Source organism: Esox lucius, chromosome 21, assembly GCF_011004845.1.
Source record: "Esox lucius isolate fEsoLuc1 chromosome 21, fEsoLuc1.pri, whole genome shotgun sequence".
NCBI classification, from domain to species: Eukaryota; Metazoa; Chordata; class Actinopteri; order Esociformes; family Esocidae; genus Esox; species Esox lucius.
The window spans coordinates 23,018,406-23,038,709 of record NC_047589.1 but is presented as its reverse complement, the minus strand read 5'-3'; the positions used below and the strand labels follow the sequence as shown (position 1 = coordinate 23,038,709).

The 20,304-nt window shown below is 41.4% G+C and overlaps 1 protein-coding gene across 1 annotated transcript in view; it reads right to left on the bottom strand.

The window, feature by feature from the left end:
- Positions 1-19,753, bottom strand: part of acvr2ba (activin A receptor type 2Ba) — a 42,961-nt gene extending 23,208 nt beyond the window's left edge. Inside the window, exon 1 of the mRNA XM_013139687.3 lies at positions 19,340-19,753. Coding sequence (XP_012995141.1) covers positions 19,340-19,391 — 52 coding nt within the window. The 5' untranslated portion in view covers positions 19,392-19,753. The remainder of the gene's footprint in view (positions 1-19,339) is intronic.
- Positions 19,754-20,304: the final 551 nt, after the last annotated feature.

Sequence of the window (20,304 nt, the reverse complement as noted above, 5' to 3'; positions counted from 1 at the left end):
ATTTTTTTTTTATTGGTTCTGCAGTGCATGGCTTTTTTTCCCCAATCCATTTTCTATATGCAAAAACCTGGGAAGAAGTCCTAGACTATGTGAACTGATACACAAAAAAATGGTAAAACCAATCACAAAAAATGAGGGTTGGACTGAAACCAAATTGTCACATTTTGCAACCTTTTAACTTGGCTTTCGGAGTTAGCCTTTATATTTTATTGGTCCCCTCAGTGCGAACTTCAAAAACAAACTATTTATGGATTTTGCCAGAACATTACTATCCTTATAATCATTCTTGTGCAGATATAAAGATCTCTACTTCTGTCTGTTTTGCAAGTAGCGTGTGTAGCTGTGTGTGTGTGTGTGTGTGTGTGTGTGTGTGTGCGGGTGCAAATGTGCGCGTGACAATCTTCCTCCCTCACTTCCTGACGAGAGTAACTATAACCACAAACGAGGCAGGACAGATCAAATAAGGGTACCGAGGTCAAGGCGAAATTCAACAAGGCCTATAATAATCACCAATGCCAAGATGCCACTTAAAGTTCAAATCAAAGATCGTTGTATAAAAATAAAATAAAAAGAGGCTCCCTCACAATTCAACTTACATTAAATACAAAGCATGTGCCTGGTTTATTGGTGTCACACTGGGAAAAATATATATATATAAATATTGCAGATTACGTTGCCTTGTCCCCTTACATAGAGTTACAGATATCTCTCCATGCAGTAACGCAAGACTGTATTGTGAATGTACGCACGGATCATAAGGTAAGAGAAACTGGGCAAAGGCCTTATTAGTTATGCGCAGTTGGTGAACAATATTCTTCCAGAAATGCTCTGCAGTAAAACCATGGGCCATCACAGCTTTCAAGCAAAAAACTTTATTAGGGTTGCAGCTGCAACTCGGCCTTGTTGCACTGATGGCATTAGTGGGAAATGTTAGTTTGAAGTCTTTATGAATGCACACCATTTCAAAACTAGACTAAAAGATGCCGAGGCCACATACAGTACCAGTCAAAAGCAGGGAGAGATGCTCATTCAAGGGTATTTCTTTATTATTACTAATGTGCACATTGTAGAATAATAGTCAAAACTATGTACAAACACCTAACCACTCATGTAGAAATCCAAATAGATTCTTATTTTAGACACTTCAAAGTAGACACCTTTTGCTTTGATGACAGCTTTGCCCACTCTTCACATTCTCTCAACCTATCATGAGGTAGACACCCGGAATGCTTTTCCAACAATCTTGAAGGAGTTCACAAATGTGTCTTAGGTGCAGTTAACTGACAATTTCTGAGGCTGGTAAATAACATACTTATCCTCAGCAACAGAGGTAACTCTGGCTCTTCCTTTCCGGTGGCGGTCCTCATGGGAGCCAGTTTCATCAGAGTGCTTGATGGTTTTTGCGACTGCACTTAAAGAAAGTTCTTCAAAATGTCTGGATCGACTGACCTTCATGTCTTAAAGAAATGCTGGACTGTTTTTCATTCATCAAGGAAAAGGACGCCTACTTACACAAATCTACAAGATGAAATGTATTTCGAGCTGTTTAACGCTATTTCAGTTACTACATGATTCCATATGCATTATTTAATAGTTTTGATGCACTATTATTCTATAATGTGGAAAATGGTAAAAATTAAGAAATTAATGTGTAGGTGTGCCCTCACTTTGGACTCTACATGGGCATCTGCATAATATCATACAGACAAAACATACCAATAGGTTGCTTACAAATGAGCAGTAAAGCCTTGACTTTCATTTTTGAATCTATTGAATTTATAAGGTGAAATTAGAGTTAATCGGTCTCATTTATCTGCTATGTGGTAATACAGGGCACAGCCACAGCCCTTTCGAAAACCTTGTTATAAATCAATAGGCTGAAGCCCCTGTCCCCTAAATTACAATTTCGCTGAGGCCTGCATCAGGTTCAGAAAGGCAGTATAGTATAATAATCTCAGTTTCAGCACTGAGTGACACTGCAGTAATGTCCAGGCTCCCTGATACTGCATAAAAACTATGTTTAAAGAGACACCTAGAAAGGCTAAAACAACTCTTTTAGGCTTTAGATATCAGTGAGATAAGGAAATTGTAAAACAGGGAGATTCTTAAATCAATCATAGACTTCCAAACAGTGATCTCAATCACGGAGCCTATCGGGATGAAAAATGTTTACAGAACTGATACAAGCTTTGAACCTTAAAATATATTAAATTGTTAAACTTTTATCAGAGCTCTTCTTCAGCACTATTACAGAAGTGTCAGAACAGTAAAGATTAAAACATGTGATTAACAGTCTAGATCCTCTTGGATCTACAGGGGCAACATTTGAACAACTCCAGGACATATTAGGGATATTCTAACCAAGTTGCAAAATGACCCTGAAATCAGTCTGTGCAAGAGAAATGTAGACCATTTGCTGCATTGTCATGAAGTTACATGAGCCACTATACATGAGAAAGACCATTGTTTATACAGCGGTCAATACAATCATATGCAACGTCAGGGCTTGTGCAAGTCAAAAGACTACTAAGATAGTTATCCTCAACCACAATGTCGCGGTGTCAGAGGATTGATTACCTAGAAGTATCAAGCCAGTGAGGCAAGGTAAAATATCACATACAGCAAGAAAGCTCAAAGAGTAATATTATACTGGTTGGACATAGCTATAGTCATGTCTTGTGTTTTCAGGGAGATTCCAAATTCAGTGTTATCAACGGCACATTTTCCGCCGAGGCTTTTATTAAAAATTGAAATATATATCTATATATATCTATATATCTATATATCTATATATCTATATATATCTATATATCTATATATCTATATATCTATATATCTATATATCTATATATATCTATATCTATATCTATATGTCTTAACCTAGTATTTACAAACTTTAGGTGACAAGTTCTTTTCCCCACTGAAAAAGCGTCACACATTCACATTTGCTTCATTTCTCCAACGTCCCAAGATTTTTCAAGTCCGCCTTTAGCAATGCACACGCTGGAACTGCCCTGGTGCTTCTGAGGCGATGCAACGCTAGGCCATCTCTGATAGCAAAGGCCTTAAGCATCCCTGAGGGACAGTGCAGTGCCGTGACTTGGTGAAGAAACTACCCCATATTGACAGAAACAGGCCTAGTATAACAGGCAAGACAGAAGGTTAACTTCCAGAGGGCAGGAACGGAAATCTAATGAGTTATAAACCAGACGACTTAGTAAAACGCCAGCCAAACAGAGCCTACGGAGCGTAACAGATTGTTGCAGCGCCGTTTGCCCCGTCACAGAAAGGGCGGACGACTTGCTGGACCCACGAACGCGGTGCACAGAGGGGCGCGCGCGTGCCCTGGAAATGTACATTTAGCACAACACATCACTCCTTGCAAATCCGTCAGGCAGTGTCGTTTGTGACATTGATTTTATGGATTTCAGGAAGGCTGCAAATGTTGTTGGTTTGAAAAGTTGCAAAGGTTATTTTGGGCTGTGGAAAGAGTCTACTTCAACGCACAGGTTTAACAATATTGTAGCCTTCCTAAAATCCACCCAAGCATTCATTGTGTGAAATATGAAAATATTCTACTTAAGGCTGATGAGAGAGAGAATACATTCAAGCAACATGGAACTGGATTTATGTTGGTGGTTACAGTGTTAGGCACACAAATATTTGCAGACGACTATTTTATCCTAATGCCATTTTTATATATTTTTTCCTATTCTTTGTAAAACACACTGAATTGCTTTCATGCACAATAGAAGTGCTTGCTTGCTATGAACTTGATTATTTTACACAGAGACAAGGGAAGCTAAAAAGGCAAGCTAGCTTGTGATGGTTTTAGCCAAAGATTACTAACAGCAAGGGAATACTTATCTGCCTCTGTTGAGCAGCGGTGGGAACTACTTTACCAAAAGGTGTCCGCTGCTCCAAAAACCTACAAAACTACACAAGACCAAGATCCAGGTGTGTTAAATGTGGGGGTTTTGTAACTGAAGGATACTAGTTGTCAAGAGACTAAATTCCATTGCTATTGTGCTTGGATGTATATCAACCAGATTTCAAATGATTCTTATAGTCCAGTCAATAATCACCACTGGATAGAATCTAGTAGGGTAACGTCACAACATAACTGTAAATCATGTCATCAACCTGGATGACATTGCGTAGTGACAGTCGAAACGTTTCATTTGGCGGAATGAACACACCCCCGTTGTGCACTTGCGTGACTCTCATGACAAGAGGCGTGTCCGCAGCAAGGTAGGCCACTCCCCGTCTCCCACTCCGGGGTAATGAAACGGAATAATGGGCTGTCACTGTGGATTCTGTATCTCTGCGTGGCCAAGAGGGGGCGATAAAATCAGATTACAATTTAGAGGAACATAATCGTAATGGCACAAAATATGTCATCCCCCAACCATAAAATCCAGCCGATAAGATATTTGGCTAACCAGGAGAACGGCTACCAGGCAGCCCAGGATGAGCGATGTGCTGCCGTAGAGAGTAAAGTGTAAGACCTGCCCACCTGCCACTGCATAACAGTGCAGGGAAAAGGCTGCAGGCTACGTATTGACAAAAGCCTGGGATTAGCATTTTCTTCTTCTAGGTAGAAGAGGGTCTTCCATGGTGCTTACGAGCAGGTCCATCACATGAGCAGGTGAGGAGGCCGGTGATTTATCCTTAAACCAAACTGACAGCTACACGTCCAGAATGGGGAATGCTTTTATCAAGGTTTTTAAGGTGTAAAGCATTTACCTTTTGTGCTTGTATGAAGCACAAATCATAAAATGTGTCCCGTAACAGTTCGGTACATTGTCGTTATCATCTAAATAATGTGGAGCGAGTTGTAATACCACAAATCAGTTTTGTCACATTATCTAGCATTGCCGTAGGGGGAGGAATGTTCTAGGTCTACCTGGAGAAACGCAAAACACCGTTTCAGATGTTTTTTTTTTTTTTTCCACCAGGCAAGACGGGTCTTTCCTCTCCAGTTAGCGGACCCTCTCTCACTCTTCCCTCCGGCCGTGTAAATACAGTGCTCCATAAACTGCCCTGGCAAATCCCACCACCACTTCAGTCAGCTCAGCTGTGTTCTTGGCGGCTCTGGACACACTCGCACACCACCCACCGCACACTCCCTTCGTTGCGTTGAGACTCGGCCAGCTGGTCCCGGACAAGTCCACACACTCGCACAGTCCCTCACACACAACCAACCATCCACTTCTGGCATGGAGACTTTTACTCGGTCCCGTTCAAGCCACTGGAGGGGCCGGAGAAGTGCTAGTTCTGGCAGAAGCAGCTACCTGGGCAGAGAACACATCCTTCGCTGATCCCCACGTTGAGCCGGTCCAGCCCCTTCGGGAAACTGTGCCACTGGATGAGGTCAAAGGGCAGACACATTCGCAAGCGCGTTTCTCTCTGAACATCGGTGTTAACACAGGACATGCTTATGCCAAATGCAGCAGACAACAAAAACATGCATATATGCATAAAGAGCATACTGAGACTATATGGAAATTTTTATATATATATGAAATGCAACGTATTTTATGAAGCCCTTTCAATGTCAGCAGTGGTCATAAGGGCTTTTACAGACACCCAGCCTGAAACCCCAAAGGGCAAACAACAATGTTAACACACACTAGGGAAAACACCCTAATATTCGCAGCAGCCTATAAACTTAATCCACTAGATCAGGGATCAGCAATCTTACTGAGTGCAAGACTTATTCACAATGGTTTCTTTTAAATATTGCGTTTAGGGAAGGGAGTTGCACAAGAAACTGGTGCAATATTGAAGCCTTTACCAACATCATATCTGATATTCACTACCACGTTTAGCAGTTGGATCAAATTACCACATAATATGAAGTTCAGGGACACTGACAGTGGACTGGACACAGCAGCTGTGTGTCGCAGGGAGAATCAAATCTCGTGAACATGCAGAAACTATATTAAAGTGACGTTGAACAACTGTTGGATTGAAATACCAACCAAGAAAGGACACAGTGTTTAATAGTGATCAACCGGACAGGCAAGTCCACATCACGGTTAGACCATAGACTGTATATATAATGGACGACGCCCTTTCGCTCTTTTCCATTGGTGAAAAATGAAGCCACCAGTGTCCTGATACGGCGCTGACATCTTGGACTTGCGTCTGCGCAGATAGCGTTCTTGGGACCAGTTCTGCGCAGTAGTTATGCGCAGTAGCGAGAAGGAAGTAAAGCCCTAAAGCCGCAAAACCAACGGCCCCTCCCCTGTGCCCCGCCCTCACTCTCCCTCGCAGAATGCGCATACCGTAATCAATCGCAAGTCCAAGTACAGTACAACCTTTGCTTGTTAAACCTAGACGATATGTTATAGCCTAACTTACATCATGTTTAACCTTAATTTAGAATAGGCATAATACAAAAATAATTGGTAACTTCTAGCTAACGATCACCTGCTAGCTATTAACATGGCTATTAACGAGGCTTGTTGTCTTTTAGCTAACGTTAGCTAGCCCATTACATTTATTTACTAATTAAATAGCTTATAAATGTAACTTACCGAAAAAAATTCAAAGATCGATTGGAAATGCCAGATCGGTTAGCACAATGTACTGCAGAACAACCCATTATGTCCGTGTGAAATTATAGAAATTTAGAGATTAAATGTAAAGTTCCAATCTCCTCAGTCCTCCGAAGATTCAGTGGCTCCTCGGCTCAGATAGCTGTCAATCACAGCTGTGATTCACGACGTCACACCACCGTTTTTAGAGCATTAAATAACTAACTAAAAACAAACTTATTTTAAAAACAAACTCTTGAATTTACATTAGGGTGATACAAACTACAGTAAATGACAGAAACCAGCTTCGGAAAAAATATATTTGAAGGGTAATTTAATTGTTTAGTTGGTCTCGCGTCCCATTGAATAACATGGGGAGGGCGGGATTTATGACCTATACTGGGACCACTCACCAGGGGGCGATCGAGACGTTTTGGCTTCACTTTTCAGGGCTTGTGCGGCACGCTTGGGTTAGACAGGAATCAGTGTAATACAGAACTTAGCTAAAAACTGTGGTGTCTGTTTCCTTCATTTATGTTTGTAATTACAACAAAATATAGAATGCTAATTTAATGACCCAGGTTATAAGCCTTGCTGTCTGTAGGTCCTTTCATCTCAGTTGAGAATGCAATATTGTAAAAATGCATAAAAACTGCAGTTAGGCGTGAGTGCGTAGCAGAGGATCACAGGTTAAAGATCACAGGTTAAAGCCCAGTGCAAGGCCAGTCCGTCAACGGAGGAAGCTATACTGTTATCGTCAGCACACTCAATGTTTCAAAAGTGTTTGTGTGGTGGCTATAACAAAGCTCTATTGGCTATCTATAGCTCTATTGAAAAGGTGAATAGAAGTGTTTCTGGAATGGCTAACAGTAGGTATTCTAGTGGTCTCCACTGACCTGGCGCCATATTTGTTAAACATATTTAATCCTAAATTGTACTGGTGCCTCAGAGACCATTGATTAGAAGACCTTGTTGATGATAAATGGGTTTGCTTTTCATGGCCGTGTTTTGTTTACACTGGCCTCAGTGGGACTCCTTCAAAACAAGTTCAAATAAATATTAGAGCGAATTAATTCTTCAACACAGCTGTCCATTCTTCCACAAACGCAAGACAAGTTAATCACAAACATCTGGCCTTCAAGCACTTTTTATGAGGGATGACAGAGCAGCAGAAAGTACATTTGAAATGGATGCAGATAGCTGGTCCGATGTGAGGGGAAGGACTGTGTACACTGGACTGTATTACCAGCTCGGCAGAGGAGCCACTGCTGCCTGGTCACTGGGCTCACAGTCAATTTACTGTTGTAAAGCCGAGGTGCCTTCCACAATTTGAGGATACTCAATGACTCCATTCATAATTCTTGGATTATTCTACCGACAGCGAGGTTTGGTGGACGGTCCTTGAGCACCAGGGGCTGTGTATTCGGAGCCAGATGCATTTTCTGTAAGAACCTTATTTTCATGTACAACTAAAGACCACAATTAGGCTCTAATCGAGTGATTTGTTTGATGGGTCTCATTGGTTTCTGTCTATGTAAATGTGGGCATTGTGTATGACAATGTTTGGCATTGAGGGACGGCGAAAAGCTATCGAGATGGCTACATCTTCAACTCCAAAACTGACTCATGTAATATGACATTGAAATTCTGCATTTACATCCCTGGAATGTAGCACTGTTACACTTACTGTAAGAATGCACATTTGATTAATATAAAAATACTTTCAAAGCAATCTTATGACCTGTAGAGTTACTGCCAAGTAACCGCGACACATTTAGTTAAGCACAAACAATTATGTTGAAGAAACGCACATCTTTCAAATATTTTCAGGTTCCTTTACCACATATTAAATCAAAGATTTGTTTATCTAGGATAATTTTGTGTTATAGGTAAAGTGGGAGTAAAGACCATGTCATAATCAAAATCACAATGTAATGAAAAGGTATATGGGTTTTTCCATGACACAGAAGGTAGGCATTTCAAATGGAAAGCTAAAAATAGGCCTTGCCTATGACAAACCTGGTAACGTTCAACCATTTTCTCTACATTAATGTCGATGGCCAGCGAACAACCTTTAAAAGAGGTCTACAAAAAATAAATTTTAAAAAGGGTATAGCAAATCACGAAGAAGCAAAATTCTACCTGTTTGTTTACATTGATGTCAGAAAGAACTAGCGAAAGGAAAAACCCACAATGAAAAAAAGGATTCATGGGACTTGTTGAACAATGCGCTTGCAGTGCCTAGACTAAGTGCAGGACTAAAGAACAACTAGAACTTTGGAACATAATTTTTTTAAAGCCCATTCATGTCAGGTAAAGCAGGTGACCGAAACAATATAGAAAGAATCTAAAAGCTGTTATACCATAATGTACGTAACATCCAACCCCGCATATCTTCTGAACATCAGCAAGTGCCCCAAAAACTAAACTATACCTTTATATAAAAAAAAAAATCATTTCAGGAAGATCATCCACATTTTGTAAAGGAGCAATACAGGGTCCTACTGCTGAGAAAAACATAATCGCATCCGAGTGCGAGGTTGGAAAATAACATTGTGTGTAATTTAAGTAATGGCTAATCCAAATGCTCACAAAGCCCCATTCTGTTTTTCAAAATCCTCACAACAACGAAGCCCCATGTTGTCACTATGGAGATAGGCCTACATTTAAAACACATTCCATGTCCCTGAATAGGGGCCTGACTGGACCTCTGAATTGAAGCTCATAGCTGAAGAGTAGGGCAAGGTCATCTTTCTCACACTGTGAAAAAGCAGTTTGTGGCAATGGCACGAGGCTGCTCTGTCCATTAGCTACATGCATGTTTTCTAAAACTGATAACATACTCTCTAAAAGCCCATAATTCTGTGAGATACTGCCGATATGAACTGAAGTGAAACAGGCTAACGCTTTCATTCATCCACTTCAAAAATGTAACTTGGTTGTGTCTTTCAGAACCAAAGCCTATATCCCAGTTCGAGCCATAATGAGGCTCCACAGAAGAGTTTCAGGATCACGCAAGGTCATAGCATTTTACCCTACCTCAGATGACGAACGAGTGCTAATGACATAGATATGGACATTTCGCACCACAACATTTTGCTCAACAAACAGAAATTCTTTAAGAACAGCAACCAAATGCTTGGTGGCAATGTCTCAACACTACACCCATCCCGAAGATTGACAACAAAATCCCAGAATAGCCAGTTCTCCGGTTTTCAACATACGTTTTAAAATATAAACATTCTGATCAGAGAAATCATGTTGTTTGCTTATTTTAATAGCAGGGATCAAATGTTAACCACAAATGACTGAGGCCTTCTAGAGAAATGCTCTCCGTGGACTGCAAAGACATTCGTTGTAGCATTAAGTAGCTCCCTAATTCAACACATGTAACCTCCGCCTACTCAAGGAAACCATCAAGGACAGCAATCAGTAACCTCAACGTTACGAGTTAACGGAGCAGTGACCCGGCAACAATGCAGGCTTAGGAGAAATAAACGTGAGAGCTTCTTTCCATTCATAAAGATTCCCTCATTTAGAAAAATAAAAAACACACCACACCCACCCAAATACATAAAATAAATGTTAAAAAAAACCTGCTCTCCATTGCTCTTACTACGCCACCTCCAAAAACACTCTCCGCCACTACGCTCGGCCAGGCCTTGGCAGGCAGCCAGCTGGATGCCAAAAAGTACTTTTCCTTCTGCACTGCTCCCCCTCATTCAAATACTAACTCCAACAATCTATTTATAGCCGCTGGCAAGACACCAACCACAACGACCGCATAACCACAGAACAAGGCAGAAATACGAATAATCCAGGGGCAAGAATACATAAATACATAGAGTGAGTATGAAAGAAGAAGGAAAGGAGCGGAAATGGAGGGCAGTCAATGGAGCCCTGCCTGCTTGTGCTGAAGCTAGACACAGCAGTTTGTGAGGAGGACCAAGAGGCAGGTCGACCCAGGTTGGTGGAGGGGGAGAAGACAGCGGAGGATACAGGCCATCAGACCAGACGCTCAAGCTCAAAACCAGAAAGCATCAGGGTCTGCAGAGGGCGTCCGTGTGAATAGCGAGGCGATGGAAGTAGGTCAGAACTAGGCATCAACGGGAATACCTTACGATGAGTTGGAGATGAGGCGTTGCTACGGATGACAGTGTTCCTGGGGAACTTAACCTTGTATTAAAAATTGGCTCAATAGTAACCCCCACCCATCCACGATCTATTCCAGATTCAGTACACCTGATTTAACCAGGCCACTCATTATTGAATAGGTGAATCAGATAAGCTAGTTCAGAGGTAAATAGGAGTGGTCTCATAACCATTTAATTACAGTGTCTCTCTGTCTGGAGGGTCTGAACATTGACGTTTTGAGGGAAATTCACCCAGCTAGCATTCTGTGTCTCGTGTGGTTAGGCAAAACACAGACCCCATGTTCACCCACCACATTAAAAACAACATACGAGCTACACTGCATACAGAACAAATATACTCTGGCCAGTGGCCACATAGCTGAAAGCAACTCAGCAGAACAGTTTTCAAAATGGGAATATGATTAACCTCGCTCCAGGACTCACTACAACGTCTCAGCCTCACATCGGGTCCGCATGGCTCCTAATTCATAGCTACCCATCTGACAGTGACAGCATAATATTATGCTCTTACTCAATGTGTGGCGATCAATCAGAGCCCGCCGTCAGTGACAGTACAAAGGACCCTAGACAGTGGTCCCACAATGCACCAACTGGGCCTCAGCAGGACCATGGAGAGAAAGGCACAACTCCTGAGGTTTCCCGCTTCAAAGCTTCTCACAACAGACAGAGAAATGGTAGGGGTCAATTCCTTCCTGAGGCAAAAAAGTTTTAGTTGTGTAAATATTTGGTTATAGGATTTGGCCTTGGGTGAAGTTTGCTGGACCCGAGAGTGATCCTAACAAATAAATAATTTGAAAAAGCTGAGGACGCTGTTAACCAGCTTCTGTTCGCCATGCCTACGTTTAGGCTACCCGGCTCAAACACCGTGGAACCGCGGCTCTGATCTGAAATTAAGCAGAGACACAAAGATAATCGCCAAAACATTTCAGCGTTACATTTTCCCCCCAAGTGGTGTGATGACGTTTTCAGAGTCTGCCTACATCCTAAGGGGCTGTCCATTTCCCTTACAGCTGTAGACAGCCATTGTGTGGGACTTATTCACAGCAGGTGGTCAAGTCGCCGGGTTTACCATGACAAAGACGTGCCCCCTGTGACCTCCTCCCCCTGTCTCTGCCCCCCCTTTCCTCCACCCCAGTTCCTCCGAAGAGGATTTTTGCTCATCACCATGTCTATGGTTCAGCCTCCAACCCGTCTGAGAGCTGGGGAGAATTTGACCTTCTCCCACACTTTTCAAACTCTGCATTGTCCATCAAAAGTGAAAGGCAATTCGCTAGACTAAACTCACAGTTGCCTTCGATTAAAAGAGGATAGAACATAACCAAGAGAATCCGGCCGCATGTTGTCCGTGGCCTTCGCTTGCTTACAATATGATATAAATGTATGATTAAGCGGCGAAACCGATAGTATGACAAGAGGAATCCATATAAAGCCACGGAAAAATTGCTTCAAAGTCTGAAATCTTTCCTTTCTGTGCTTCACAACCAACATTTGCGCAACAGGTCTTTCCATCTTTTACTCCCTCTTGGCCAAATCAAGGCACTTATAGAAAAGAATGCCAAAGACATCAGAGAAATGGTCAAACAGAAGGGCGTGTAAGTTTGTGTGTGTGTGTGTGTGTGTGTGTGTGTGTGTGTGTGTCTGCGACAGCTGGGACCAGGGCCACCAGAGGAGCCTGGGAGTCGACGTGAACCAGCATGCGCCTCCATCTGGAGACAGAGGACGAGGGGGAAACCAGACAAGCATCTGCCACCATCTCCATCTCAAAAAAAAAAACAAGTTCAAGGAAGGGAGGGAGGCCAGGACAGAAATAATGAGCTAGCTCCGCAGCACACAGAGACAGAGGGGCGTAGGGTTGAGGAGACGAGGAATGGAGCCTGGAGGATGAAGGGACAGAGTAGTGCTGAACGAAACCAGTCTGGAACCTGCTCAAAGACCATGACCTATCCGACAGACACCAACCACAACATCCAGATACCCGGAAGGAAATTATACGAAAATCTGTTACAAGATACATTTCACGCAATAAGTTGAAAGTTGTCCACATATTAGCCAGATGTAAAGGCCTGCAAACCAAGGGAATGGGAAGAATTAGCCCCATTTAGAGGACATGAATGTATTTTGGGATTTGAGGGTGAACTAGCCTAATGATAGCCAAATGCTTGGGTGGTGGAAACACAGGCCAAATCTAGGACAAATGTAACATTGCTTTCCATTGGAGTATGTTGCATCACAGTCCCTTCCCTGACAAAAAAGTTAAATTAGGTCTTGTATTAAGGCATTTAGAGAAAATATTAAAAGGGAAGTGGGTTATGTTGAATGAATTGGAAGTGATTTTCTGGGAATGTTCTGCATCTCACATACGTACAGACACACTTATAAGCATATGCATATACATTTATGTAGTGGTCTGATTAGTTTCAACATTAAAATACAATAGGAAATCATTACATTAAGTGATGTGGGATTGGTTGTGCCAAGCCAATGCGGCAGTCTATTTTGCTTACATTCCATGATTCCATTTCCTGTACCCCATTTCACACACATTTCAACAGTCTACAATAATGCTTTCAAAAACATGGACTGAGGCACCTTGAAAGACTTTCAGTTATGTCTGCGCTGGAATAGAATGAGCAAAAAACTTCCTAAAGCCCAGAATCCCAAGTAGTTCATTCCGCAATATATTTTCATTCATTTTTTCCAAATAAATGGCACACTGAACAAAAAAATTTATTCTGGAAGTTATCTAACTGACATTGTTTAAATAAGCAATTCACATAGCAGAATGTTTCATCGAACGTTCAAAGAGTGACATGCAACAACTTTTACACCTGTTTACAGCAAAAAACTGTCTCCCCCGAGGCAAATGGTCTTGTTCATCTAAATAAAAGATTGTGATAAGCCTCTAACCCAGAAGTAGAAGGGGAATCGCTTTTTCTCCATGCCTTTAGCCTTGACAGAACCAACATGTGGATCTGAGGCAAATGATAGCCACCCCCTCCCAGCCATTCCTAGGCCAACCATCAGCCTGAAACACCCAGCATGGGGTCCTGGGGCTCAACAAACAGGGATCAGCAGCAGCCTGCCTGACATCTAAGAACAGAAAGGGTGAGTCAGTGGATGGGACACAAAAGCAGAGGGGGGCCCTCCGTTGGGGTTGGGTCTTCCCCACCAGACAGGGCCCCCCAGCTCTCAGACAAATGGCCTCTTGAGAGGAGTGGCCAGGGTAGGGTGGAACACCCCACAGGTCCTCTGGGGGAAAACAAGGCTTTCCCCCACCCCAGACTTGGGGGCATGGAAGCCCATCAATAACTCCAAATCCAGTGCCCAATCCTCTTCCCATTTACCAGTCCAAGTAAGTGAAAGAGACTCTGTGCTTCATAGAGAGCAACCTACTGCTCTCTAAAATGGGTCAGAAATCTGAAAATGTGTCTAGCGTGAAACCAATCACTAGTTACATCCTGTAGAGACACAAAATGGTTGATTTAAATGTATGATTATGGATAATGGTGGTAATCTCAAATGCACATAAAATAATCTGTTGGCAACTTGGACATGGTAATCCTCCCACAAGGCAGTTTAAAGGCAAAAGAACCAATACTAAATTCTTATCAACTAATAATTCTTACCATATATTAATTAAATTGAGGCAGTCAGACAATCATTTTTAAAATCACTTGTTTTTTATAAAATCAGCAATTTGGAGTCAAATTGGAATCTCTTGTTTTCTGAAGAGAACAACGATAAAGGGATATTAAAGTTACTGCAAAAGCTCTGCATTTTGTTGCTAAACAGTTCCATTTGAGTAATGGAGGGTACTTGAACCACGTTGTTCATGTTTCTTCTGGTCAAAGGTAAACAAAATTATGTAATTTGTCCTGAAATTAATTTATCATAATCACCTTCCATGATTGATGTAATCAGAGCTGGCAAAATATTATCATGCTATGAAAAGAGGCTTGTATCCACTGGAGCTGAACAAACAGCAACAACTTGGCCAATCTCTTCCAACCACATGTTCAGGAGGACTTTGAGTGCTGTGTATGATGTATGACACGGCCTACACTAAGATAAGACCCTGCCGAATATCATTGTTTACATACCACATTCCACCCATTCAGCTTTGCCCAGATAAGTGTTATCGGCAAGGGCTGAGACTGCAACTATTTACATGCATTTGGTGACCTTTTGACTGTGCAGGTTTTCTACCAGATCATCTCAATCAAAACATTAAGGTAAAACACACATTTATTAGAAAGTTAAGTGAACTCTATTTGAACATTACAAGTGAAGTTGACTGGGCTTTCTATAACAGTTTAAAGAAATAAAGTGTAAGATTCTGAATTTGGGATACAAAACATTGGTTTGGTGTCTCTTGCTTGAACTGTACAAGAGTTACTATAAAAAGGATACTTAATGAAAATTAATTGAGATCACCTATACTCTTCCTAAAGCTGGTTGTCCAGCCAAACATAGGGCTTTTTAACATTACACCAAATTTTACAAGAGATATCGAAAAACAGATTATTTTGTTGCACAAACTTGCAGATATCGATAGCTCTAGACAGTACCTTCTATGGAAGCATGTGCCACATTATCGATAGAACCCCCCAGAGTTCGGCAAGAGTGAAGACAATTTTGTCTGAACTGTATCAAGTTTCTGTTGAGCACATTCAGTAAATTCAGACACTATGGAAACCAATCTAAATCGGTTAAATTCTCACTCTCGTAACATAAACAAGCCCTTACATAATATGGCCCCTTTAAATATCTGGCAAATATACCTTGCTCTATAATCTCCACGTAGCCACAGTGTCAATGCAAATATGTTCCATTTCCTTTTACGCTGTATCTTTGGCGTGGTGGAGAAAAGAGGAATCTTTTACTGGGCCTCTGTGCTTCATTGATTGAACTTTGATTCGGTTGAAACCTTGCCAAAAAACCGTAGCAGCAGAACATGGATGGCTCATGTTTCACTCTGACAGGGAGCCACAAGGACATCCATGTTGCAACAGTCTTTCATGATCGGTGCTTTTACAAATTAGACCCGGATTTGAACTGTGGGTTCTAAAGATCCGCAGTTAATTAGGAGGGAAGCCAGAATAAACCGACACATTAATGAGAGACGCGTTTCTCGACTGAAGCTTTTTACATAAGGAAGGCGTGCGAGCAGTGCATTGTGTACATATCTTCCTGTGTTCGCGTAACATGTGATGAAGGACTGCGCCAAGTCTCGCACAGCGTGAGGCGGACGACACAAGGAGGAAATTCCAGAGGCAGCGTTCAGATCACTCACTGCTCAGCCAAAACCCTCGTCTCTCACCGCCGGAGCGGTCAGATTCTTAACACTACTTAGACACCTTCGTGCCCGTCACTGACAGACCAGAAGATAAGAGTTCCCTTTGACCACGCACCACACTTTCCCCATTTTGTTCCATAGTAGGAACCTTTTCTGTTGGTTCAAAAATCTTCTCAGAGGGGGTACAGCATCTCTGTTGCAAAAGGACAGGATTATTGTTTATGTGCATGGTGACCAACAAACCACAAAAGCGATAATGCACGGTAACAGCAAAGCTTATCATAATGTCACATTATCATAAAGCTTAACACGTGGGCTACATTACACATTTCTCACTGTAGTGTAAAAAACTACAATATCTGAATCTCATGTTTTATCTAGAAAAACATCATGCCTCAGTTGTCATCACGTGTCATAATTACCAGCAGTCCCACTAAAATAGCTTTCCTATTATTATTCCAGGTTTAATTGTGTACAGTGAAGTGCTTCATTGCCTGCTCCTTACAAACAAGTTAACAAGTAAAACACAAGAAACCAAGAATTGGCACATCTTTACCATGACTCTCCTACCGCACAACATCTTTCATCCATGCCAAAGGGGAAAAACACACCCTGTCACTTTAAATCCCTGCTACTGCTAGAGGCTAACCCTTCCCCCATCTCCCAAAGTGTTTCCCACCCTCTTGTACCCCCCCTCCACACACACACACACACACGAAAATGTGAACAAATGCATTCAAAGACAAATCTCTGAATGATATGCAGAACTAAATGTGTTTCTCAGGTGGTGCACAGAGCAGTGGGTTAAGCAGTGGCCATTAAAACTGAGAAGAGTAATCCGTCTTTGCAGAGCCACCCCTCCCCCATTTCCACCACACCAATAGGCCAATGTTTGAAAATCCAACACGCACAAAATATTTACTGATTCAGTGAGGCTGCGATGACAGCGCACCGTAACAAACAGCTTTCTAAACCCCAATACTTCCGCTCACGCGTTCACTAAAATGCACACTCATGGATCGGCGGGCAAGGCCAATCGACACAGGGTGATGCCGCCTTTGCCTCCACAGACGCCAGGCTGTCACTGACGACACAGGGACAATTGCAGTCTCTCCACTCAGCAGAAGTGCACAAAACGACTGTAGAGATGGAGGAGAGAGGCGCTATGACTCCTGTGAGCGTCTCACGCTACGAGAGAGAGAGAGAGAGAGAGAGAGAGAGAGAGCTTGGACGGGGCTTCTATTGTCTCAACCATGTGGACCATCAGCTGGAAGGACCAGAGCACTGGATCTGCCTTTTACTATTGCAGCATGTAAAACATTTTTGTTTACATGCTGGTCTGGACCTGAGAGCAGTTCCCACTCTGTGCTGCTAGTAAGAAACCAAGAGAATAGTCAGTGACCTATCAACTATCCAGTGATCTGTAGAATTGGATGGTTGAAGGGATTACGATTGGCTTTGTTTGCGGTGTGCACAGTTGCATAGCATAATATGAAACAGACATGGGCATTTGTACTGGATGAGCAAGAACCCAGTATCTAAGAAATGTGTGCTTTGTACCAAGTCACACAGAAAGCTGCAGGTGCATTTAGCTTTTCATTAAGCTGAAATGTCAAGGAGATTCCAAATAGCTAGCCCCACGTGCTGAGCAAAGTACCGTAGGCTTCTCACAATCATACAACAGCCCTTGTATTAAACAGTAGGCTACTGTAAACATAGCTACATTTTGAAACTCATAAATATATAGTCAAATGGAAACAGTGTTCTTGGTCAGCCGCTAGTCTGTCAAATTGCATTACCTAGTTCTGTCTTGATCAATATGTCGAACCAATTTCCTTCAATTCAAGTCTAAAGAGAGCAAAAACGACTACACCATAATCAAATGGAGGACTAGTTTAATTTACAACAGAGCCTTGAATTACAAAATAAACTTTGTTTTGGAAGGTGTCTCAGACATATCTGACACAAAGTTTGATGAGATTGAAGAAACTGAAACAGTATCAGCATTTCGATGTCGGCTAACCGAGTCACCGTTGAAAGCACTGAAACAACATCAAATGTGTTACATTTCCAGAATGGGTACTAATCATCAGGATGTTAGGATAGTGTTTGACAACATGCATGCAGCAACCAAACACAAGGGGACTGATTAACGTTTCTTTTTTTCGCTTCTAGGTAAGTGGCGAATAAACGTGCTTTTTTGCAAAATCGAAAATAAACACAAGAGCCATTTTATACCCCGTACCCTACGCTCCCCTCCCCCAAAGTCGACTAAACAAGTAGCAACTACACAACAAAGCAGCAATGATTAACAAATTGCCCCAAAGACCATCTCTGAGCCAAGTTTGATCTAAATATATATGCTATAATAACGGACAATCACGTAGGATTAACGACGAACAATCACATAGGGCATTCCATTAATTTCCTATCACGTGGAAATCAAACGTATAAAGCATACATTAAAATCAAAGATCAATTTGGGTGACTATTTTTGGTTTTACTGCTCTGCAAGCAAACGCATAATCTACATTCTTGTTTGGTACATCCACTAAGTGTCACATTTTACTACCGATTGTGTTCATCTGAAAACATCATTCAAATTCAGTATCAACACCTCTGTCAGAGCGCTTCAAATGGGAGAAAGATTTTAAATCATGGTTTAATTTAGCTTCTACAGGACAAACTATACAGGTAAATGTAACTGACAATCATGAAAACTAGGCTAATTCAAATTACGCTATATCAACTTGGGGATCTTCATCTATTTTCTAAAAGCCCAACACTTCTATATTTGCAACATAATGAGGCCACATGACTGACATCGTAGGCTAAACAAATCGGTACTTCATTCATATTTTAGCTAATACGATAAGCTTCCATATGGAAATTAAAGGTAATAGTGGAATAAAGTACACCAGCTTATTTAATCACTGAGTGAAAACATTGATTAAACATTGATACGTTAATCATAATCATTCTAAATTGCTATCTGGCTGCAAGCATTGATCTATATACAACAAACCACAGCATCCTAAAACCACAGCATCTACAGCCTAAATAACCTCTCGCATTATCGGTCAATTTAATAAATAAAAAATGTTTAACAATTAAATTATTGCAACATTTAAAAGACATTTTGTAAGTGTCATTTCTACAACTCAATAAAGCTATTACTGTAAGCGTTCATAAGCGACTACCTAGTTGCTATGCCTGGATTGCCTAAAAATCCGTAGACTTGGTGTTCTGTTTTTGTTTGAAATCACTGGATACGTAGGTAAAAACAGCCTAGCAGATTGACCATTCACAAACCCCAATAAACGTTAGCCTATAAATAGGGTGCTTACCTGCACAAAAAGTTCCCAGAAGAAGTGCAAAAGTCAGCCAGGAAGCAAACATATTCCTTTAATTAAAAAGAAACACACCAGATTTTCTCCTTTTCCTTTGCGAACATTTAAAAATATGATCCGTACAACACAACGAGCCAAATGACCCAAGGCCTTCGATGTCCACAGCAACAAGAGTTTGCGTTGCTTTTGTATACAGCCCCCCAATGCAACAAAATTGCACGGGCTAAAAATAAGTTTTAAATATATACAAATCCATTGGGAATTAATCGGTCGATTGCAAGACGTAAAACCAACCGGGTACAATTTAAGTCGACAAATTTCTCTCTAAGCGGTGCGCATTAACCTTCTCTACTTTGTAATTGTAAATTGCTGAGGACAGTGTCCGATATTCACATGGAAGAAACTGAACTGAGTCCAAAATGGCTTCTGAAAGGGGAGTAAGCCAGAGTAAGCGCAGTCACTGGGAAAACCCGGATGTTTAAATACAAAGACAGGAATGCAATCCAAGAAGTGCGGGTAGGGTGTAGTGCAGCTCTGCAATGGTACTACAACTGCTTAAAATCCTCGGCAAGTATTTCAATTAAATTGTATACCTTGTCAATTAAGGTGCAGTAGAACAAAATAAATATCTGGAGGTATTTGTCCATGTCCAGAATAAAACATAAAAACAGCGGTTGGAAATAAGACCAGGTCTGTTTTTAAAGCTGCACACTTTTAGTTCTAGTACTTTATAGGAGGGTATGTTGTCTGCTTTCATTAGGCTGCAACATGTTTATTTATCTTAGTGTATATAGCTACAACCAGTTAATCAATTAAGTCATTTGAAAAAAATACCAAGTGATCATTGAAAGGTTAATCATTTAGACTATAATTTAAAATTGCCTTTTAATTGCTCACGTATGATAATGCCTATCAAAATCTAACGACCCTTTATGAATACCTGGATCCCGAGCTTCATCTAA